Genomic DNA, 23,581 nt, shown 5'->3' on the forward strand with positions numbered 1-23,581 from the left:
TGCAGGGCTGGAGGGATGTGAAACATGTCCCTGGTGGGACACGTGTCCCTGAGTCACGCCTGTACAACAAAAAGTTCCTCGGTGAAAAATGTATTTTCCGGCTTGTTTTTTCAGGCTGAGAAAGTGGGAGTGGGAGTGAAAGCACCAAGGAGTCCTTGCCCTGACTTTTTGTGTTCCTAGCAAGAGCACAACACGTAATTTGATTTCTCGCTCTTCACGTAGTTGGGATGTCTGTTTCATCCCTTAGACTTGGAAGCTTATCATGAAACGAGCTTCTGGAGGATTTTATTTTCTTCTCCTATCGAGTACCAGAAATAGAAGAGAGGGCAGATTCCTGGCATGGCAGCGCTACCCTCTGATTTACACAGGCTCATACTTCACCCGGCACTGCTATCTAAGCCCCTTCCTAACGAGCGAGGCTATTCCCGTCACCGTTAGTGCTTGGGTACCCCTTTCACACCTCCATAATGCTGTACGTGTGGGACAAGCGTGAGTTCAAGTTCAGGATGCTCTGACTGTATAACTTATCAAATAAATCAGCACTATTGGACTATGCAGAAGAAAGAGCATTTCTCACAGCGCCAGCAGAAATCTCCCTTTCCACATTGAGACCATTTTATTTTAGCTTCTGTTCTGCCATCGCTGGTGCAAAAAGGGTGTACGGGCCAGGGACGATAGGTGTCTTGCCTGTGTGTATAGATATTTTAACATTGCTCCGTGCCCGAAATCTACCAAGAAAGGAGTAGTGAATTAATTTAATTGTAATCTCTGAAAGGAGTCCAGGGCATGAGCTCTTGGAGAGCAGGGTTTTTGGTTATAACTTTCTTTCTTGATCTTCCCGGCTTTGTTTCTAAGCAGAGCACAGCTTAGTACGACCAGTCCCTGGAGTTAGCAGTGTGGCTGACCCATTTAACACCTCTCCCGCCCCCCCCCAAAAAAACCCCAAAAAACCAAAACACCAAAAGAAAAGGAGGGAGAAAAAGGGGGGAAGAAAATCAGGGGTCTTATCCAGCAAACAACAAAAATCACAGAAGAGCCATTTGTGTAGAAAAGCACTTAATTGCTTTCTTCTTACCCTTCACCTGTGTCTGAGCGTGATCAGAAAAGGGTGGAAAGCGAGTCGATGCTTCAGCCACGCGGCAAGAAGAGTTAAACCCAGTTTGCCATCGATTCCCCACCGCGTGCACGCTTTGCAAACTCTTGTTTTAAAAAACAGTTATAGAAAAGCCAGCGTCTCATACGCTCCCTCTGCTGAGCTGTGGTTAATGTGGATGTGGAGGAATTGCTGGATCAAACGCATTTCTTATCCCCCCCCCCCCCCCTTTTTTTTTTTTAATGACAGATGGTATAAAGTACCTGACTATGCTCTGTTACTGATGGTGTTTGTTCAGCTTGGAGCATGTCCAGATGCCAGATCAGCTATTCTGTTCACACCTCTGCTGTGATAAGGCACGTTATTTATAATTTGTAAGGATTTATAATTATAACACCCGTTTCCTATGGAAACGAGGTTTACACAGCTGTGCTAGCTACACGCTGTATAAATTGTATAAATTACCTCCATCCCCCCCCCAGGCATTTTTGGATTCGTTGGCTCGCCTCAGCCAAAGCTGATAATGAAGCAGATATCCCATAGATAAGAGGGATCGTTCAAGAAAGCTGTGGAAAGGGTCAAAAGGCAGTGGGGAGAGAGAAGCACCGGGACCTCAGTGGGGAAAGAGCTTGTGCTGTTGTAGACACGAGAGAATCCACAAGGATGGGGGTCGGTCCCTAGGAAAGAGCCGACCCCAAATCAGTCAGATGCCAAACTTTGTAAGCTTGCGGATGGCTTGGGTTTTGCCATGCGGTAGTCGGATATGGATCCCGTTGGGTTTTGGCATCATCCGAGAGGCCTGGGTGCATGGGGACAGGAGGGAGCAGTCCTGGGTGCCACCACGCAGCAGCTGGTGATGGAAGATCCAGCGCAAAGAGAAAGGTGGGTTCTTGGGATTCGGGCTGTGAGCAGGACCCCAGGAGTCTGGCTCCCTCCCCGTCTGTGACCCAGAGCGAGGACTGCACCGTCCGCAGGAGCAAAGCTGCTCTTAATCCAGCTGGGATGCTCCAGATGGCTTTTGGGTGCTGACAAAGAGCTGCCAAATGTGGTATTACCCCCTTACCCCCAGCTTCTTGGTGAAATACTGAAATAAAGGCTGTCTTAGCTGCCGGAGTTTTATTCTTCTGTCTTCTTCTGTCATGCAAAAGCAAATAAGCCCTTCAGTTGTCTCGGCAAACACGGCAATGCTCATGCATCGTTATTCAGGAGAAGCAGCTGGCGTCAAACTTGTACAGTATTGCCCCTGCCTGTCAAATGCCAGCAGCTGACGAGACGTCAGGGCAAGAAAATCTTCCAACTGCAAACGTTGCACCGGGGTAAGGGAATTACAAAATGTATGAGGAAAGAAGCTGTAGTGGGAATTCACACAGCCGTAGCTCAGCTAACGGGACGTCAGCCGTGGTGAAGGCTCATGTAAATGGGCATCTTCCAGCTCATCTAATGAATATGAAAGATGAGCTAAACATTGGGGGGTTTGTGGTGTTTTCTTGATTGAGAAGGAAAAGAAAGGAGGTGGAGAAGAAACAAATGTGTTTTGCTTCTCTGACAGCTTGCTTTTGTGTTTAAAAATAGTGTCAGCAAATAAAAAAATCTCCCCTGTATCACCCTGTAGTGTTGTTATTAAATGGCAACAGGCTACCGAGTACAGCAAAAATCTTTTTCGAGCCACACATGGCTGGATGGGCAGTAAAATCCAGGTCCTGGCATGAATTGCTCATTCGGCTGTGATCATCGGTAATTGAGTTACCTCAGAGGCGTCTCAGAAAAGGATGAGGTGCTGCAAGACAGTTTATCTAAACTGGTTAATGGCTTGGTGTTTTCCAGAGGCAAGAGCTGGAGTCGGAGAACAAGAAGCTGAAAAATGAACTTAATGAGCTGAGGAAGGCTATCGCAGACCGAGCAACCCAGAACAACTCGTCCAACGATATTCAGGACAGTTATAACCTCTTACTGAATCAGCTGAAATCGGCCAACGAGGAGTTGGAAGTGCGGAAGGAAGAGGTGCTCATCCTGAGGTCGCAGATTATGAAGGGAGCCCAGCAAAAAGGGACAGGCAAAGACATGGTAAATTGAGAGGGTGGTGGATTTTCTTCTCCTTTTCCCGTTCTGTTGCTGAAAATTCACTGCCTGAGTGAGCGATGCCATTTTTGCTTTGGGTGGCAGGATGGTGCGGGGAGGCTGTAGGAGGTTCTGCAGGGTTGTAGGAGGTTCTTCCTACGGATAAGAGATACAGTCCATGACATCATTTCAGACAGCCCGGCGACTATATCCCGTGGTGGTCTGCAGTGCTGAAGGTGCTTGACGCCAGACCTGATGAGGTCTAGCCAGCCCACACCAAGGAACAGCTTCTCCAGCCCTGCACCAAGGTGTGGTGGTCTGAGACAGTTTCCTGGTGGTATTTTGTGACACCTGGCTTATTCTTCAAGGAAGTGGAATTGGGAAAAAGAGCTTGTGGACCAGATTCCGCTCACTTGATGCTGGTGCAGCTGTAATGTGTTTCTACTGCCGTGTAGGCAAGAAGAAAGCCTGTTCCATCATAGTCATGTGAGGGCTTTTTGTTTAGCGCCTGTTCTGATGGAAGAGGACATTTTCTGAAAACTCTCACTTGTGCTTTTTAATTCACTGCCTCATCATTCCTCGAGGTTTTGGTATGTTTTGTATTTCAGACCACGCACACCCCTTATCTCCCTCCTAGGTTCATGCATCCTCCTTCCATCTCCTAATCTCTGCTGCTGTTTGCATGGGTATGAATGCATAGAAACTCTCTAGTCTGATGGATGCCCCAGGGAAGCTCCATTAAGGGTGGTTGGGAGTTGTTCAGTATCAGGAACTTTGAAAGACAGGAGGAGATGTGCAGGGTGTCATGCCGCTGTGTTTTGCATGTTGAATTTAGGAAAGCATCACCACCAACGCCAGCTGGCCGAACAGTGACAAGCACATTGATCAGGAGGACGCGATTGAAGCCTACCAGGGGATGTGCGAGACGAACCGGTAAGCGTGACCCAAATTTTTCCAGCAGCAGGAGGGGCTGACCAAAGTGTGAGAGGTGGGATCCAGAATAAAATTAACAACATGTTTTAGAGAGTTACCAGCTTCTGGATTGTGTTCTGGACCTTGGGTCAAGGATGGACCATAGAGATGGGACCAAAGATGCAGGTCTAGTAATGGGTGAGGAGCCCTCATCTTTGGGGCAGTGTGTCCCCAAGGGAGGGGAGATACTGGCTGGGCAGAAAAGCCAACATGGAAGTGAGCAAAACTGGATTTTTACTTTGCTTCCAGTACCTAAATAGTAGGAAGACTAGGATTTGGGATATATTTAAGAGTTATTATTTCAAGTAAGTCCTCATGCTATGCTGGGAAGACAGCACGGTTCCCTTCTTGTTTTCCCAGAGGCAAAAGCCCGCGATGGTGAGCTGAGCTAACAAACACACGCCGTATGCTCTGGCAACACCCGCATTATTGGTTTTCTTGCATCTAAACTGAAGGTCGGGAACATTGGTTTGATTACAGGTTTCCCATAGCGAGGGTTAATATTGCGAACACGTGTCTGTCCTTACAGTAACAATGGGCTTATATTGCGAGGCTTTAAATCAATCCTTGCAGCTATCCAGGAGGACATCAAATAAAAAAAATAGTATCTTGCAAGAAGGCAAAATTACATGGATTAAATAGCAAGATAATATGTGAAGTAACTATTTATTTTATTGGAGGGAAATTGACTGTTTGTTTCCTTTTCCCTTGACAAATAGAGATGTTTGAGGCTTTTTTCCTAAATAATTTGCATTCAGCAAGGTAGTCGGAAGACCCAGCCCTTATGGATTAATGGCTTTTAATAACACAGGGTACTTTGGCACTTTGTAAACTGGTTGCAGAAGGTTGTTAGCGGTCCAGGCTGGGAAAGACCATTAGGTTTTTATTCATACCTGTATGAATATGAGCAAAGACACACCGTCTTTGAATACTGTATGAAAAATTGTGAAGAGTTGGCTTAACGCTTTCAGAACTGGATGGCCAAGAATGTGCAATGGGAAATCCATATGCCCAGGTTGACGTGCAAAAATTCAATGTATATATAGCTGTGCGGTCACCTGTGGTCATCATGTCTGTGCTGTATGTCCCCCAAATTCCTGACGTAGTATGGGCTGGATTTTCTGAATTTGCATCTATTTTACTTCTTGGGAAAGCCCTAGGAGAACCTGTAGAGATCTCTCCAGTTACCCTGTGCAAATACAAAGATGGGCTTGCTGGAAGGGCTGCATTTAATGCCTTGCATTTAAATGTAGCTTAAAACCCTGATGGGTGCACTGAGGCTCTGCCCACGCTAGTAATGCCAGCTTCCACTTCAGCCCGGGCACCTGGAGGAGTGGGGAGTGTTGGGGTGCAGGATTCTCGTGACACTGGTTCCTCATCTGGGCATCATGTCTGGCTGGATCAGGACCAGTGTTTGGGTTGGGCTTTTTGTTTTGGTTTTTTGTTTTGTTTTGTTTTTTTTCTTCCATTTGTTGCTATTGAATATTTGCTTTCCTGAAGTGAACTTGCTGATGAAATTTCTGCCCCTCCTGCAGTAGAGGTGATGAGATTGATTTAAACATCATCTTTTTGTCAGTAAATCAGCAGGGCTCAGCGTGCTTCCTACTGCAAGGTGTGTTTTTTGGTCACAATGAATTCTGTGGATTTTCTCTTAACTTCCTTCCAACTTTGTCCTGGAGCTGTGGGCACTGGTATGGGCTGTGAAATCCCATGGTCAGGCACAGCTTTAATTACTCCCTAAACCGCATTTTCCAGTGTGCACATGTAGGGATTGTTAGGTTGTATTCAGGTGTTGGTGAAGCAGTTGGAGTCAAAATAAGAATTGCTGCTTTCATAGGGCATGTGTCCAACCTGTATGTATGGGTTGTATCACTGGTCCCCAGTAATAATTGATATTTGGCCATCCTGGAGTACGTGTTGTCCACTTTCACTCAACCCACCGGGAGACTCCAGTCCTTCTTCAGCCGTTCTGGTTTCCAGACTTAACAAATTCTGCAGGGAGGATGGAGTCACACACAGAAATCATCAAAAATGCTGCAACAATCTCACTTTCCACAGCGTATAAATCTCTTTCCTTGCAATCGCACAGGTGAGCTGCAATTTAAGAACTTCACGTGGTCAGGCCTTGGTGGGTTTTGGCCTCTTGAGATTGGGAGGGGAAATCTGCAGTCTCGAGGTGCAGTTTCCTATTACCTCTCTCGTCTACCTCTCGTATGAAACTTGGCTCTTGCAATACAGTAGCAGTAGCTCTACGTAGTATCACCCTGATTTTCGGCAGTGATTTATCCAGTGGCTTGTTAATCACCACTGGCTTCCCCGTTATATGGTTCCCTATGCATTTGTTTCTATATTAGGTTGGTTTATAAACTGTGTAGGCTGGAGTCGATAGCAATAAAACAGATGAAAACAAATGCTCGGGGAGCATGGATTATTGCATTTGTCGATATAAATTAACATTGCCTCCTGCCAGCACAAATTTGCATTCGTACTTATGCAGCTCTATACCCAAGTGTGTCAGCATGAGAAATAAAACTGCGTTCTTTTTCTAATCTCGATCAATAAATATTTTAAGGGAAAGCTTTTCTGGTGGGATTGCAATTCTGAAGTGGGATTGATAAGCAGGAGCCGCTTTTTCTTCCACCTGCGCTGCAGGGAGCACTCCCATTTCTCTTTACCCTGATACCTCTCATTTTTTTGGCTGTTTCTAACCGAGGCGGATGCTCTTCCATCGATCCAGTCTGACCGATGTGGTAAAGCCGTGGTCCACCCATGGGTCACTCCTAGCTTGAAGTCCATCATGTCTTAGCTATTTCGGCTGGGGATGGAGCATGGCTTTATTTTGGTGGGAGACAGACCTTTTATTCACTCTACATCTACATAATCCAGGACTTTTCAATACAGCAGGAGGAAAACAGGAAAATCTTCCAGTTACTGCTAACCCTGCCCACTTAGCGATTCTCTTTCTCTGCGCCGCTCTCGGGGGAAAGCCCTTTGATGCCAGGTCAAGGTGAAGTTTGAATTAAAAGCAGTCCCTTGTAAATGCAGCGAACTCACCTTGTTTTCTTTTCCTTTTTTTTTTTTTTCCCCCTCTTTTCTTTTTCCCTCTCTTGCTGCCTTTCAACTGCATCAAGTTAGTTTCTGGCTGATTTTCTGCTTCAATAACTGAATGTAAAGCTAAGTAGGCTCTTTGTTCCCTGTTCCAGTTCTTGGGATCTTTCTTTCAAGCCTGTTTGATCTTGGTGGAAACGTAGAGCCAACAAAAGACCAGGTGATGATGTTAGAGATAAGAACCTGGCAACTCAAAGCAGATCAGGCTTAGTCTTTGAAATGAACTTCTGTGATACCTTCCAAGTGATTTCTGTAGAGTACATGACTTTTTTGTTGTTGTTGTTTTTTTCTGCTGGCTAAGTCCCACCTGCAGCTGCAGTGCAAAGCGTTGGGCTGTCGCTGGCTTCACGCGGAGGATGCTTTTGCGGCCGGAAGAGGCCATCACATGGAAAGCGTTCGTTATCTCTGCTTACCACTCTCCAGTGTGTCTCTTCTTATCACTGCTTCCCACTCTGTCATATATCTAATCTGTGATGTGCATTAGTTTTCCATTTAATTAAAAAAAAAAAAGGCATATCTGTGTTTGAAAATGAAATGGCCCGTCTTCTTTATTAAGAGATGACAATTATCTGAAGATGCTAAAATTAACATCTCTGGGGTTTGGTATCCGTGCACCTCCTATAAGCTACTTGGAGGAGGGGAGGGAAGTGTTTGGGCAGGAATTTCTCTCCTTTTCCTGAAGGCATTGCCAACTGCAGGTCGCCAGCTGCTCCCCCCAACCTGTACCTCCAAGATAAGGATAAAGGAGAAATGAGGTTTTGTGAATCGTGTCCTTTCAACTCATTTCAGGCTTGTGCGAGAGAAGGATTTACCCAGCATTTTAGGAAATTATTTTAGCACATACTAATTAATCTAATTAGCTAGAAAGGACCCCTATTGACTTGTAATATCTTGGTCAATATGAACTTCTGGGAGAGGGGAAGCTCAGTGATTTCTGAGTTGGTGCCGTGTTGATGAACACCGACTGAATGCTTATTTCCCAGGGCAGTTTTATTTCAGGATAATGGCACCCTCTTGAGCTGCTTTCCTCATTTACCACAATGCATACGATTAAAAAAGGAAGGAAAGCTATTTTTCAAAGGAGGTTATCCAGGAAAATGCCTCTCTTGAAAATGCTGCTCATCATGTGAGATTTCCCAGGTTCCTGACATGTAATAAATAGTGAGGATCCTTCCTTTTTTTTTTTTTTTTTTCTTGGTTTTCAGTGCTTAAGTACATGTTCTGTTAAGATTATCTGAACCAAAAAAAGAAAGGCCTTGCTAACAAATTTACCCAAATCAGACCAATAAACTTTCCTGTATCTGTCATCCTACAGACCCTTTTGGAAGCCTGCTACGTATGGGTAAAAATAAGGTTTTAATCTAAACTCATATGTACGGCTTTAACAGATGAATTTTCCAAATGTTAATGCCTGAAATGTTTGCCACTTTTGAGAAATGCCATGCTCCTACAGCAGGATGGAAGGGATGTACAAGCTGTCTGCAGCCGCGAGGCACCTCTTGAGTCCTTTCGTGGTGGTGCTCCAACACCGCAGTTCTCGCTGCTTTCCTCGTGTGAAAATTTGCTATAGAAAGGTTGTGCTTTTCCACTTAAATACGCAGAGCTTTCCTTGCCAGGGAATGGCATCTGCTGCACCTCTTTTCAAAATAGGAGATGCATATTGGCTTGATTCTTTTTTTTCCTCTGAAAGTTTAATGATACATTAAGTGACTTTTTTTGTTTGTTGTTTTTGTAATTATTATTATTATTTCCAAAAAGAAAAACTGTTTTCTAACTCGCATCAAAGTCAGGTGAAATCTCGCTGTAGCAAGTGTTCCTGGTCAGGTTGACCAGCTTTGCATCACTCATTTGTAATGTGTTCAACACATCATTAAAGAAGATAAATGACTTTCCTGCCTTTTATACCTTAAAAAAAAAAAAAAAAAACAACAAACCCAACCCCAAAAACCCAAACCTGTTAAAAGGAAACTTTTAGTATTAAGGTGAGATGAGACTTTTCTGGGCATTTTTCTGCCTTGATAGATACAGAGGAGATTTGATCTCGTACAGATGTAAGGAAACAAACATCCAAGGGGTGTTTGGACCGAAGGTTGCTCTGAGGAAAGGCTGATGTGTTTGACTTCATGATTGAGGCGACCCTCAACTTGAAGTAGAAGGAAGAGAATTTATTTGAGACCGGTGGAAGTTATTGCAGAAGGAAGGAAATGGAGCAACTTGTCTTAAAAATGTTGTCTTTAGTGAGATGTGCCAGAGCGCAGAAGGTCTGGAAGAGGAGTGAGCTGTTCTAAGCTATCAGTATGCAACAAACCGTAGGGTCGGGTTATGTTTGCACCATGGGTTGGAAGTGCATGTGGGCTGTTCCAGCTCAAAAATAGTTAATTTTTGGGTGGGGGGAAGCAAGGAAGCCTGTTGGGAGCTGCTAAGGATCACTCTGTGCTTTTCATTTTACCCCATCGGTGTTTGGACAGCTCTTCCTTCCCCCTTTTGCTGACTTCTGCTCTCATTTATCCCTCATGGTCCTTGTTTCTCCTCTCTGTTTTTTTTTAAGCACAAGGTTTTAATGAGGATTTGAGCTAGCTGGTGTGGTGTGGGCTTGTCAGTTTTTCCTTGCAATCATATGGGAAACAGGTTAGCTGTACAAAAATGAAAACTCAGGCTCGGACCTCCAGGAGTTGGGCTTTTAGGTAAAACCAATAACATCTCAGGAATGATGATAACCTGCCAGGAGGTTGGACTGGGTGATCTGCGATGGTCCCTTCTGACCCGAACGATTTTGGGTTCCCATGTTGGCTGCGGTGGTTTGGGGAGGAAAGGGCTGCACGAGGACACGTGTCACTGCTGGGGAGGGAGGAGAAGCTCCGCTAGCCAGGGGTGTCATAGGGGGCACGACCAGGGCATGGTTCTCCTTCACCATGGTGGAAAAGGAAATACAATGTAATGAAAGTGTGCTTTAAAAAATAAAATAAAATTAATAAGGGTTCTGCCCCATTTCCCCGTCTGTTGCAATTGACCTTTTGTCTTTCTCTGTCCTCTTGTTTCCTTTTTCTGTCCTTTATTTCTAGCAAGACTGAGGACTGGGGGTATCTCAATGAAGATGGAGAGCTCGGCTTGGCTTATCAAGGTTTAAAGCAAGTTGCCAGGTCAAATGCTTTCTTTTTTCCCACTGCTTCTTCTCCTCTCCCTTTTGCTTGCCCATTTGTTTCTTTCTCTTCCTCTGCTGTTGTCCTCTATAGGACCTGTTGTCCTCTCTGGGAGCAGCCAAACGGGAGGAATTGAGACCCTCCTCTAATTTTCAGAGGAGTTGTTGCAATCCTAATTGGGCATTGCTGATGGTGGCTGTTACCTCTAATGCCTCAGCTGTGATTTAGTAAGAATTATGTTACATTAATGGGAAATTGTCTGATAAAGGAGTTGGGAAGCTGTAGTCTCCAGGAAGCCAAAAAAACTGCCAAAATATTTTAGATGGTTTTTTTCCTGAATTGCACTAAGATATAGCACCTCCCTAAAAGTGTTTTCTCCCAATCCTTGGCATGTCAGAAGCGGAGTCCCTGGCTGGTATCACGATGCCGTCTGCTTTGCATGCGCCCGGGGACTGTGCACTCCCATCCATGCATTGCCTATAGGTATAAGGAGGAAGGTGCGTGGTGGACACACAGTGCCGTCCTTCCGCAGCTCTCCCCATGTCCCAGTTTGGTGGGCAAATATCCCAGTGGGACACACCTGGGCAGTACCTGCAACCTCCGTATCTCCTGGGGATGCCGGTGATTCTGTAATGATCTCTCATCTCCAAGCTAATGAACATTTAGAAACAAAAATGGAGATTAAAGCAAGGCAGAAGGAGTCCTGGATTCTTCTCCTGGTTCAACCTGGTGCTCGGAAGAGCTTATAATTAAATGTTAATCAGTCTGTGCTCTCCTGCAGGGTGGTTATGAGGCTCCAATATATATGATTTTTATAAAAAAATATGAAATGAGCTGATTAAGGACACTGTAGAGAGGAAAAGTTAAAATAATCTTTTGTATAAAGGAGTCTAAAGCAATCACATCTAGAGGGATCAGAGTAAAACCAGACAATAACAAGAAAAAAACCAGGGATGTTTCATTTGTTTTTCAAAGCAATGCAGGAACCCAGGTTCATAGAAGGAGCATGTTTTTCTGAGGGCGGCTCACAGTTAATCCAAACCCACATGAAGAAATAAAATGAAAATTAAGTACTTAATACTTATTTCATGGTGGGCCTGTATTTTCTAAGCCTATTAAGAATATAACTCCTGACAACATGATTATGAGGCTGCGTGCGTTATTGCCCATGTTTCTATAGTTGGAAAATATCCTTTTCTGTCTTTTGCTGGAAAATGGGAGTAGAGATTGGGTTGTTCAGATCTTCTAAAAACAACAACAAAAAAACACAAACTGGAGAATGATTACTGCTTTTCATCCAGAAATCTTCTATAGAAAGCATGCGTTCTTTTATACAATCCTTAAAAAAAAAAAAAAAAAAAAAAAAAAACCAAAAAAAAAACCCCAACAAAAAAAACATCCCATGCTTAATTGTTCCTGCAGGGAAACAGTTCACCGGCATGAACCTCCATTAATTTCCCAGTGGACCCGAAAGAGTTGTAGCTTTTTCCCCACTGGCACAGCTCCATGTGCGTGCGTGTCCTGGGTAAATGCTAAGCTATCGACACCACAGTCTTCCCCACCTTTGAGGATTGCCATTTGCATCCGATGCCAAAGGCCCTGAGCTGGGGGTGTGGCTGTCCGTAGCTCTGCCCAGGAGAGCCCATCCGTGACCTACAGCAAGGACACGGGCTCGGTTATCCCCCTGGGTCATTCCTCCCCTTTGCCACCATCACCCGGTGTAGTCTGGGACTGATACTTTGCAGTTTCTGGCTTGATGCCCCTTTCTCAGACTCCTCATTCCTGGAGTTGCTTATTTCAGGCTTCTTGGGAGAGCTGGTAGACTAACGAGGAGATTTCCATTTAGCAGAGGGTAGGCAATACCCTTAAAAATGAATTTATCATGTCACTTGCCAGGTTCGTCAGCATCCCCGTCAGCAAGGGCATGTACAGGAGGGCAGTTAACATCTCCGTGATGAATCATTCTTCCACTGGATTAATGAAGGCATTCTGGTTTAGCAAATGGCTGGATAATGCATTAAGTAAATGCCTTACTAACCCTTTAGCTCAGCATGGGGGTGTTGGGTTGACGGCTGGACTGATGATCTTGGAGATCCTTTCCAACCTTAGTGATTCCTAGTTTTACTTTCATTAAAAAAGAATCCAGCCACCAAGCCAGGAAACATGGAATTAATTATTACTCTCCCCTTAATTGGTTTAGGGGTGGACTTGGTAGTGTTGGGTTAACGGTTGGACTTGGTGATCTTAAAGGTCTTTTCCAACCTAAACAATTTGTGATTTTCCCCCCGGGGTTGTCCTTGTGCACAGGCTCAAGGCAGGGCTGGAAAGAGACCTGGTGTAGGGGAAGGGGGGGTAGGAGAGGGTGACAGGACAAATTATTAGAGGAAAAATTTGGGGACCCACCTAAAAGCGGGAGAAGGGCTGGTTTTGGTGGCTTCTGTCAGCCGTGTTTCATGGCGTTAGTATTTGTATGTGATGGAGTACAAGGAAACAAATCTTTTTACCTACTGCTGAAGAGTTCTGGTGAAGTCAGCAGCGATAATGAAAGCCGGAACTTTTCTGCAGGTAGCTTATGAATGAAAATTGAGATATAAATGAATATACTTCTCGTTAAGCAAAGATAAATAGCATTTCTACAAACAACTAGAAGGAACGAAGGGTTTCAGCTTCTGCCTTTCTTGAAACTCCCAGCAGTAGCAAGCAAAACCTGGGGCAGTTCAACTGAACGGAGCCATTTGCAAGACATACGGTTTGGTTTTCAAGAGCAAGAACTGATGTTTGAAAGGGGATGAGCAGAAAAACAAATGCCTTTCAAGCTGAGCTTTTGAAAAACCTACAGTGTTGATCTGCACTGCTTTCTTGCCATGCATTTGCTTTTTGCTAACGGGAAGAGTAAAGGAGCCCAAATTTGTGATACAGTTGCAGAAAAAAAAGGGAGCTCTTGGGTTATTTTTTTTCCCCTCCCTTTTATTTTAAAAAAACACAAACTTTTGATCTCATGTCTCTAATTTCCAAAGTATTTTAATCTGCAGTGTAACAAATGACAGACTGATGTGGCACTAATAGCTGTAGCACGGCTTTGTGTGTGTCAGTTTTATAGGGAAGGTTGACCCGGGAACATCTTCCAGGTTGGCTGACTTTGAAGGATCTAAACTCAAAACTGTTTTCTGCCATGATGCCAAGATCACAGGCTGATGGGTGTGGTCCTTTTCTCAGGTTACTGGAAGCACAGCTCCAGGATCAGAGAAGGGAGCATCAGGAGGAGGTAGAAGCTCTGAAAAACCAGGTGGATGCAATGAAAGAAGAGATGGAGAAACAGCAGCAGGCTTTCCTGCAGACCCTGCAGCTGTCTCCGGAGGCCCAGGTGGAGTTTGGACTTCAGCAAGAAATTACGCGTCTCACCAATGAAAATCTGGTAAGAGGCTGTATTGAAAACACAGCCTAAGGTAGAGGGGAAAAAACAGAAGGTTGAGAGAAAGGAGATAGGAAATGTGAAGGGGAGGAGAAGGCACTGGGGTCTCTTCCACCCCTCCTAAACTCTCTGCAAGGTCCCTCAGCATCTCCCACGGGTGCATTTGGGAGCGTTGGTACTTGGTCTTGAACTGTTGTTCAGTGGCTGGATGACTCTTGTGTCTCCCTAGGTACTTTATTTTTTATTTTTTATGTTTTTTTAAGCCTGCCTACTTTGTGGCACTGCCTACCAAATGAGATCGCTGAAGTTGCTGGGGACCCCTATACTCTGTAATTATGCACAAAGATAACACAATCCTTTCTTTTCACCTGCATTTCTTGGGAGTGTGGGGGGCAATTGCCACTCTGAAAAGCTGGCCCAGCTGATCACAAATTTTTCCGCTTCCTACCTCCTGTATTTGTGTTGCAAGGTCTGGAGTGAACACTGGCCCCTCCTAAGTTCAGGTGAGGGCTTCTTGCCTTTCTCACCAACTCTAGTATCTAAATAGTTTGAATTTGATTAACAGCCAGGAGGAAAATGCTTTGGGTGGTGTGAGTATTGCCTGCTGTAGGTTACTTCTAGAAAAAGCAGGCACACAACATCCACCGTCTTTGCGGTGTAAGTAAGGGTCTCCCTGAGCAATCCAGAAATATCACAGCTCTTCTTGTGCCAAGAAGCTCACGCCGTGCAGTAGTGGTATGTAGAGCAGCCTGCCGAGTGACTCCAGCCTCAAACTCACCCCACATGAGTTGTTCTTGGGTTTCATTTCGTTTTTTTTTTAAACTCAATGCATCTTCTGTTTTTCAGGATCTTAAAGAATTGCTGGAGAAGTTGGAAAAGAATGAAAAGAAGCTGAAGAAGCAGCTGAAGATTTACATGAAGAAGGTCCAAGATTTTGAAGGTGACTTGGCTGTTGGTAGACGTTGGGGTGGGGGAACGGCACTTTGGTTTCACTCCTTTAGCCAGCCTTGGGGAGCTGCAGGTTTTTCTCTTTTTCTTTGTATTAAAGTAAGACTTTGCTCATTCTGGCACATCGAACTAGTACTGAGCTCATCAATGGTGTGACAGCAGGGAACCGAAAGTCCAGATGAAGCTCCTGGGTCATGCTTAGGCTGCCTTTGAGCAAGTACAGCTGTGCTGCTGTAGCTTTAGCTTGTTAACGTGGTTGAACGTGGTAAACTTGGCAGAGGGTCCATGAAGTGATGGAGGGCGAGTGCTTGCTGGAGGTGTTGGTCTGATGCGTGGTGTACCAGGGTTTGGAGGGGATTTAAGAAACCTTTTTGCTTTCATTGCTGTCAATGCTGTGACCCGAGCAGAGATCTAGAGGGGCAAGTGGCTAGCAGGCAACTACTCTGTTCTGGCAGTTTGGAGGGGGATTAGAACCACTTCGGTTTAAAATATATATGTATATTCTGCTTTATCGGAAAACACCTCAAACGTGACATCTGTGTTGTGTAGAAGGAGGTTCCTGTTCTCTGGAGATGCCATGATTAGTCACATAACCTTGTTCTCATGAGCTGATTTCTGAAAACTAGGCATTAAGTGAAATTAAGCTGAACTGGAGGGTTTCTGTGGCTAGCACAGCTGGTCTGTCACTGCGGTCTGCATGCAGCAGGCTGCTGTTTACTGCAGTACTTGCACGCTGCTCTTTTCTGTTTTATTAAACTTCTATGGAAGCACAACGCTCAATGGTGTGCCATCATGGTTCTTCAGCTTTACAGCCAGCCAGAAGATGTGATGCTTAGGTATTTTTTCATTGCCTGGCTATCTTTTCCCCCTCTGTGAAAATGATACACTAAAAAGCTTCCCATAGGGTTACTACCTTCTAGCCTGGGGTTCCTTGGAAAATAAAAAATGACTGCATCTTTTCCTCTTTAGGTTTCACTTTTGCACTCTATTTCATTCAGAGTCAGAACTACTGCTGACCAGTAATTCAAGACCTGGTTCTTTATATTTTTATAAGTCTGTCGAAGCTGATGATGTTATTGGAAACTTAATGTATAATGCTTTGACCTGGTGTCTGCTCTAAGGCCAATGGAGGATGTGAATAGTTTGCGATCACCGGATACCACCTTTCATGCTCTTTTCTCTTCACAGCATCCCAAGCCACGGTACCGGCAGAGAGGAGGCGGCACGAGCGTAACATGCAAGTTGCTGTCCAGAGAAAGGAGAAAGATTTTCAGGGCATGTTGGAATATTATAAAGAAGACGAGCCACTCCTCATCCGAAACCTCATTACAGGTGAGGAAACTGCTCTGCTCCTGTGCCTGGCTCCTCCTTCTCTTGCCTGGGAGAGTTTGTAAATTCGAGATCTCAAGATAGGCAGATAGATTTTCTCAAATTAACCCGTCCTGGGGCTGCACGTTTGTGGTGATGGCAGTTTTGGGAGGTAAAGCGGCGCAGCACTAAGCAGATAGACCAGCATGGATAAGATTCTTTAGGGTGAGCAAAAAATGGAAAATGCAAAAGGGAGGCTGCAGTTTTTAGAGCAGGCAGTAACTTGCTGAGCTTGACATGATGTGGTAATAGACGGGGAGGGGATAGCAAGGGATAGACCCCGGGGATTTTGCACAGTAATGGAACAAAGGTAGTTTGATTTATGAAATAACAACTGGTAACGGATAATAAACTTGTGAGCTCTCTTACGCTGGAAGGTCTGATCAGAATTGCTGCCACATCCCCTTATTCAACACTGTTAGGGAAGTCATGCTTCCCTTTCTAAGCGTCAGTATTGACCATCACTCTCTAACCTCAGCAGCGTCTAGTGAGGATCTAAAAAGAGTGGTGCTAACCCATGGCTGTGGTCTATGAAGTTCCCCTGATCAGACAGCCTCTTCTTTTAGAGGCTGCAAATTCCCACAGCTACCATTAGGATTCAGTATCTTGAGGGAAAGGATGATTTACTGAGTTGTGAATTCAGAGGGGGGCGGTTTATAACCTGTGAGGTATTCCTGAAAGCTTCAGGCAGCTTTTCTAAGGTTATTTGTGTGCTGCCTGAGTAGGCTTTTACGTGGTAGAGAAGATCTAGTGCCACCTGTGCACGTCTGTACATCCCTAAAGTGTAATGTCATGGTGTCACAAGCTTCAGTGCAGACTCTGCTACCCTCCCAAGCCCCGGTGCTGTGGCTTTTCTGCTTTGGCCACCTCCAGCAGGTCCGTCTGTCCCTTGGGTGGACCTCTGGTTCTGTGTCCACGCTGCAGAGAGGGATGCAAGCTGCCAAAAACTCAGTTTCCCCAGGGCTGGGAGGAGAGGGGTTTGCCTGGGTATGTCTCCAGCTCTGGTGTTCCCTGTTTCACCAGGCAGTTGATGAATTTAAAGAGGATTTTTTTTTTAAAAACAAAACAAAAAAAAAATTCCAAACCTTCTAGATCTCAAGCCCCAGGCGGTGTCTGCTACTGTGCCCTGCCTGCCTGCCTACATCCTCTACATGTGCATCAGACACGCGGATTACATCAACGATGACCAGAAAGTGCACTCCTTGCTCACCTCCACCATCAACGGCATTAAGAAGGTGCTGAAGGTAGGCGTCCATCTTCTCTTGTCTTGGGGTTGAGATGGTGTAAGACAGTTACAACTATGTCAAAGAGTGCGATAGTCAGCACTCGTAATGATTTTCAAACGCAATCACTCTTACAGCTTCCCTTTTTAGAAGAACAAGGAGAATTATGATCTTAGCCATAAAATTGTTAGCCGTAAAATTGTTTGCATTTACGGATTTTTAAAAAAATGTTTGCAGGGAATGAATGCATCTGCAGAGAGCGAGCTTCCTGATCTAGGTGGAACAACCCCAGATCACTTTGTCTTGCTATGCCAGCTTCCCCCACCAAAGGAGGGGTCTCACACGTTTTAATTTTGCTCCTCCAGAAACACAACGATGATTTTCAGACAACGTCGTTCTGGCTGGCGAATACATGTCGCCTCCTGCACTGTTTGAAGCAGTACAGCGGAGATGCGGTAAGAAACTCGTCGCTGATCTTGAGTATGTTGGCCTTTCTCCAGGAAGGGTCTTCAGGTCTCCTGGGTCTGGTGGGTTCCCTCTGGCTACGACACGGGGTCATCTCCGACTTCCCTCCTTTGTTAATTTGCCTATAACATGAGGCAGCTCCTACCGGAGGTTCATGGGGCATTGCACTGAGACGAGACATGCGAGAGCCAAAACCAGGACCCTTACAACACAACACGCAACTGAATATTTTGAATTTCAGAGCCAACCATGCACTTTGATTTGTCTGAACAGGGGATTTCCTTCTGGTAGGCTGTTTTGAAGGCTGTTCCCCTGGTTTTAGTAGGTCCTGCAGCTTTTCATTAACCAAGATTTTTGGGCAGGGGAAAACTGTTCCAAATCTTGCAATTTAATTCTGAATGTTTCTACTGATTTTTTTTTTTCCTGTTCTGTTCAACTAATTCAAAATAACCACACTTTGAGAGCGCAAAAATGCATAATCATAACGTAAGATTTTGGAAGGAAATCCTCTCATTTCTTGCCACCTTAGTAATATTTCTTAAGTTGAAATAAGTTTTATGATAGCTGATCCCTTCCAACAAAATCAGATCATCGCAGTCCTCTTAGTACATTGCATGCTGCCATCCTTATAGCCGTATGTTCTGGGTATTAACAGAGCCAAATTATGTCGTTTCTCATTTAGTCTTGATTTGTGTTAGATATATAGAGCAATCAAGCTTTAAGAATAAATAAAAAAAATCTTCATGGAATCGAATTAACTATTCGGGTCATTCACAAGATAATGACTGGTGTGTAAAACCTCGGTGTTGGACTTCCAAGATTTAAATTAAAAAGAAAAATAATTTACATAATACTAATAGTTATTGCTCTTGTTTGCCCTCTTCTGCCTGAATAACAACATTACATTTAAAGAAAGTCCTCCCCAGAAAACCAGCAGGGTTAAAAAAAAAAAAAATCCCCAAACTTAAATTTCACATCCTTTGCCATGATTTACTGTGTTAAATGAACCAGCTGTTTTCAAATTCAGTCGGTAATTTGGTGCAAAAAAAAGAGGGGGAAAAAAAATTCATTCTGAGCAGTTTCCAAAATACTGTTACCCTTTAGTTTGGAGTCCAACCTATTTTTAAGAAAACAAGTTTAAAAGAAAAACCCAAACTAAATGCAATCTTGCAGCGCAAAGAGCACGACGCTTTTCCATTAGTCAGGAAAAATGAGAAATTCTGAAGTCAACTCCAATTGTACATGTTGTGTTTTTGCATTTCGCTAGTCAGCAAACGACAAAAAAAAAAGTTGCATCGTTCTCATTCTGACACCAAATTGAGAAGACCGTATGACAGGCAATTAAAGCGTCTGTGTTAATTACAAAATTAAGTTAGATCACGTTTGCTTCTGCCAGCAAAACCAGCAATAATGTCTGAGCCCAGAACACAGGGCTACGGCATCCATTTGCAGGATCAGAGATCAGCTGCTTCTTCAGCAAAAAGGCAGGGAGTAAATTTGGTTACTTGGAGAGATTTCTGAACTTCAGATCAGTTTAAAATGTTGTCAGAGCATATAGCATGTGGTTATCATAATTTGTTTTTCTACTTTCTAATATCTTCATCTCAAAATATTTGGTTTCCCATAAATAATTGCAACTCACAGGGATAAACAAATAGCTAAAAAAAGTGTCTCGGGGACTGAAATGTCATTTTTCTAGTTCATATATACATTGCAATTAATACAAACGTTGTTCCTTGCTCAAGCGAAAATGAAAAGCTTGTCGCGGAATGCTGCTTTTCTTCAAAAAGCAGCCCTCTAGTAGTAATTTATGAACGAATGGCTGAGTAAATCAAAGGTGACTTATGAGTCTTGATCTTTTCTATAATAGAGTAAAAATGTACTTTGGTAACATATCTAGATATATTGTACTCTGAGTTGGGTGTTTTGGGGTTTTGGGGGTTTTTTGTTGGTGTTTTTTTTTTTTTTTATACAGTGATTTTACTGGACTATAAAGAGGTGAAATAATGAAACCAGGTGTGTTAATCTCCTTCTCTTCAGGGTTTCATGACACAAAACACGCCGAAGCAGAACGAGCACTGTCTGAAGAACTTTGACCTGACCGAGTACCGCCAGGTGCTGAGCCACCTCTCCATCCAGATCTACCAGCAGCTCATTAAGATAGCAGAGGGCATACTCCAACCCATGATCGGTAAGTTCACAGCACGTTTAGAAGGGTATTTTTTTGCTGTAATTGTCTACTCTGTTTTTCAGACCTTTGTGCGGTGCTAGCATGACTTCACCTCAAAGGAAAAGCCTGCAATTGGTAGAGAGGCGTATTTTACAAAAAAAGCCTTGGTTTGGAGCAGGGCCTCGTGTTAGCCGTGACCTGGAGTTAGGGAGGCAGGCCTGGATGAGGTTTTATTTTTCCCCATGATGGAAGATACCACCTTCCTTTCTTTTGGGGAGGTGGTGACAGAGGTGAGGTGGTGCTGGTGGCTCCGTAGGAACCGCGTTCCCCTCCACGCCAAGTTCATGGTTAAGCTTTTTATGGGTGGAAATGCGCATTATGAGGGAGGAGAGAATTGGGAAGAGGCAAAAGAGACTAATAAAGACTTTGTTTTGCAAAGGTGAGTCGGTACGAGAAGAGTTACCTCCTCAGCTGAACCTGTCCTCCTTGCTAAGCTGATTAGAATCATCGAATCGTTTAGGTTGGACAAGACCTTTAAGATCATCCAGTCCAACCATTAACCTAACATTACCAAGTCCACACTAAACCAATTAAGGGTATTGAGGGGCCGTTCTTGGTGCTTTATCTTTTCCAGCTGCTGGTATTTTCCTCGAGCTCCCAGCCTGGACTCCTCTGCATCTGGGCCTCTTTCTCTTTACCCTCCAAATGTCATTGCACAAATTCTGGCTGTATCTGATGGCATCACCTCCTACCATTGCTGCGTGTACCTCCTGCTCCTGGCAGGAAGTTGTCCTGTTCCTCAATCAGTCAGGCTGTAGGAATTTTATTACTTTTCATCTGTCTTCATTTCTCCCAATCCTTTGAGTCAATTAATCACTTCAACTGCAGAATTTAAGGCTCTGTGGTGGGTATAGAGGGAGAATTGATTACAGCTCAAAGAAGAGGTGTTCCCAGTTTCCGCAGCATGGTAAGTAATTTCTGTGTAGGAACACCGAATGGGGGAAAAAAGTGAAAAGTGTGATCTTACAGATATTCTATATGCATCAACTATTTCATATTATCACAATAAACCAGCAATTCATGGATCTGTCCTCCTTTTCAGACCTCCCAGCATCCATTGCGTTGCATCACTTGGACGCTGCTGCACGTTTATGGTTGCCCACGAAGGAGCATTTCTTATCTCCCGTGACTAATAGGTGGATGTAGGCTTTTTTAGCTCATTTTTTCTCCCCCCACCTTTTTCAGTGTCTGCGGTGCTGGAAAATGAGAGTATCCAGGGGCTTTCTGGTGTCAAACCGATGGGCTACAGGAATCGCTCCTCCAGCATGGCAGATGGTGACAGCTCCTACAGCTTAGACGCAATCATTCGTCAGCTGAACGCGTTCCACAGCATCATGTGTGACCAGGGTCTGGACCCAGAGATCGTGCAGCAGGTCTTCAAGCAGCTCTTCTACATGATCAACGTGGTCGCCCTGAACAACCTCTTGCTGAGGAAGGATGTCTGCTCATGGAGCACGGGCATGCAGCTGAGGTGGGATGGGGGCTCGGGACAGGGATGTACCTGCTTAAGGAGGTTTTGTTAATTTTATGAGGTGGTGGAAAATAGGAAGATAAAATGCAGTGGTGTAAGTAAGGGGAGAAACTGTTTGGGTTCAGCTGGAGACGGATGCAGTGGCAGTTAAAGCTAACCCCCGTTGAGTAACAGCAGTGCAATGCAGTTTGCTGCGCTGCTTGTGAATTCAGTGTCTGTTACGGTAATTATCTCTGGGGTGGGCTTTCCCTACCCTGAGCAGGAAGGCTGTACAGCCCAAAGACTACCCCAGGTGACGTAGGATGGATTGAACATTGGGATGGAGAAGTCTCCGTGGTTGCCTCCCGCTGCCGTGTCTGCTGGTTTTAACGTAACAAGTGGTGTAGCGACGAAGGCTCCGATGCTGCGGGTGGATCTTAAAGACAAAGCCCCGTTGCTGCATGAGGTGCCCCTGGCCTCTCGCGAGCTGCAGCCGAGCGGCAGCACGGCCGTCTGCTGGGCTGGGTTCCGGGGCCGGCGGGCCCCATCGTTGTCTCAGCGTAGTGTTGTAATAAGGATTGAAATTTGAAAGGACAGCTAGTACAAACCTGCTGGAAAGGGGTCATGGCTATTTATCAACCCTGGCATAAATCTATCAACTTATTTTTCAGTCTAAATGACTTAAACCTTCCTTTTGCTACCCTCTCCCCTTCCCACAGCGGATCCTGTGCATGTTTCCCCTTGAGCCTGGGAGTGGGCACAGGCAAAGGTATTTTTTGCGTAGGTATTTTTAAAGGTACTTGGGTACCTTGCAGGATTTTGTTAGCATTTAAAAGCTTGTTAAAAGCTTAATTGACTTTTGAAACCTGAATGTATCAGAATGCTGTATAAAAGCACATCCCTTGTGCTGTTCAGCTGTTGCACGACTCATCTATTTCTAAGGTACATAGAGTATGAATTTTGCTTTGAGTTGTTGAGTATTAAGCTTTGGTCTGGTTGTCTCCTGCCATGTGTATCACAGTTATGCATCAAAAAAGCCACACATACCAGCACTGCAACATACTTCGAGTCTCGCAGAGGATTTTTGACATGGTTTGTCTTATCTCTCGGCTCTCAGCTCACGTCTTATCTTGGCCGCTTACCCAGGTTTAACATAAGCCAGCTGGAGGAATGGCTGCGTGGGAAGAATCTGCAGCAGAGTGGAGCGGCACAAACTTTGGAGCCCTTGATTCAGGCAGCACAGCTTCTGCAGCTGAAAAAGAAAACCTCGGAAGATGCCGAGGCCATCTGCTCCTTGTGCACATCGCTCACGACACAGCAGGTAGGGAGCAGGGCAGAGATTCACACCAGAGGGTACTGATAATTAAAGGAGTGGGAAAGGGTGGTCTCCTGGTGCCAGCTCTTCCCTGCCCAGACTCAGCGTGCCGTTCCCACGGTGGGGACGACTTGTCCTTTTCAGGACTGACGTTTGGTATGGACGCCTGTCAGAGGTGGTCATGGCGGCGGCTCCTCTCTTAACAGTGCTGCTGGTGGGGCTGGAGCTCCAGCAGAAATGTTCAAAGATGAAAGCCAGCCCTGAGGAGGTCATGGTACAAGTCAGACACTTGGGATTTTAAACTTGCCTGTTGTCTTTTGCTAGGGTCTAACCTGGCTAGGTCTGCGGGATGGCCAGTAAGGACTCGTATTTGGGGCAGGAGGTTGAGAACTGCCCACCTAGGCTGGCTGGATCCGACTTTAAATTTTGAGACTGCACTCCAGGAGGGTGTAAACTCGTGTTCTTTGCTGCTGGATCACCTGGCCTTAATTTGATAATGTCATAGCAAAGGAGAAGCGAGAGGTGTGAGCTGATCTCCAGTGATTCTTGGGGATCCTTTCTCCTGTGTGTCCATCTCCCCATCTATAAGATGTTCTTGAGGCGTAGTAGGGGAGGAGCAGGAGTGAGGTGGCATGAGGAGAAGCGTTGTAGAGGTGACATCAGAAGTACTGGGAAGTGGTCACCCATGTCACCGTGTGCCAACAGAGCGGAGTCCCTATATAGATCTGATGTTCCAAGTCTATTCCCAATTTACAAATGTTCCCATAAGTGATTTTGACAGGTCCGTAGATGCTTACCA

General features: G+C 44.9%; 1 protein-coding gene across 1 annotated transcript in view; it reads left to right on the plus strand.

Annotated features, from left to right (window-relative positions):
* Positions 1–23,581, plus strand: part of MYO5B (myosin VB) — a 130,540-nt gene that overhangs the window by 105,780 nt on the left and 1,179 nt on the right. The window contains exons 29-39 of the mRNA XM_009491437.2: positions 2,918–3,157; positions 3,987–4,084; positions 10,294–10,371; positions 13,588–13,786; positions 14,630–14,723; positions 15,920–16,063; positions 17,192–17,343; positions 17,688–17,777; positions 19,828–19,978; positions 21,203–21,488; positions 22,614–22,788. Of these exons, the coding sequence (XP_009489712.2) occupies positions 2,918–3,157; positions 3,987–4,084; positions 10,294–10,371; positions 13,588–13,786; positions 14,630–14,723; positions 15,920–16,063; positions 17,192–17,343; positions 17,688–17,777; positions 19,828–19,978; positions 21,203–21,488; positions 22,614–22,788 (1,707 nt within the window). The remainder of the gene's footprint in view (positions 1–2,917; positions 3,158–3,986; positions 4,085–10,293; positions 10,372–13,587; positions 13,787–14,629; positions 14,724–15,919; positions 16,064–17,191; positions 17,344–17,687; positions 17,778–19,827; positions 19,979–21,202; positions 21,489–22,613; positions 22,789–23,581) is intronic.

Source organism: Pelecanus crispus, chromosome Z, assembly GCF_030463565.1.
Source record: "Pelecanus crispus isolate bPelCri1 chromosome Z, bPelCri1.pri, whole genome shotgun sequence".
Classification (NCBI taxonomy): Eukaryota; Metazoa; Chordata; class Aves; order Pelecaniformes; family Pelecanidae; genus Pelecanus; species Pelecanus crispus.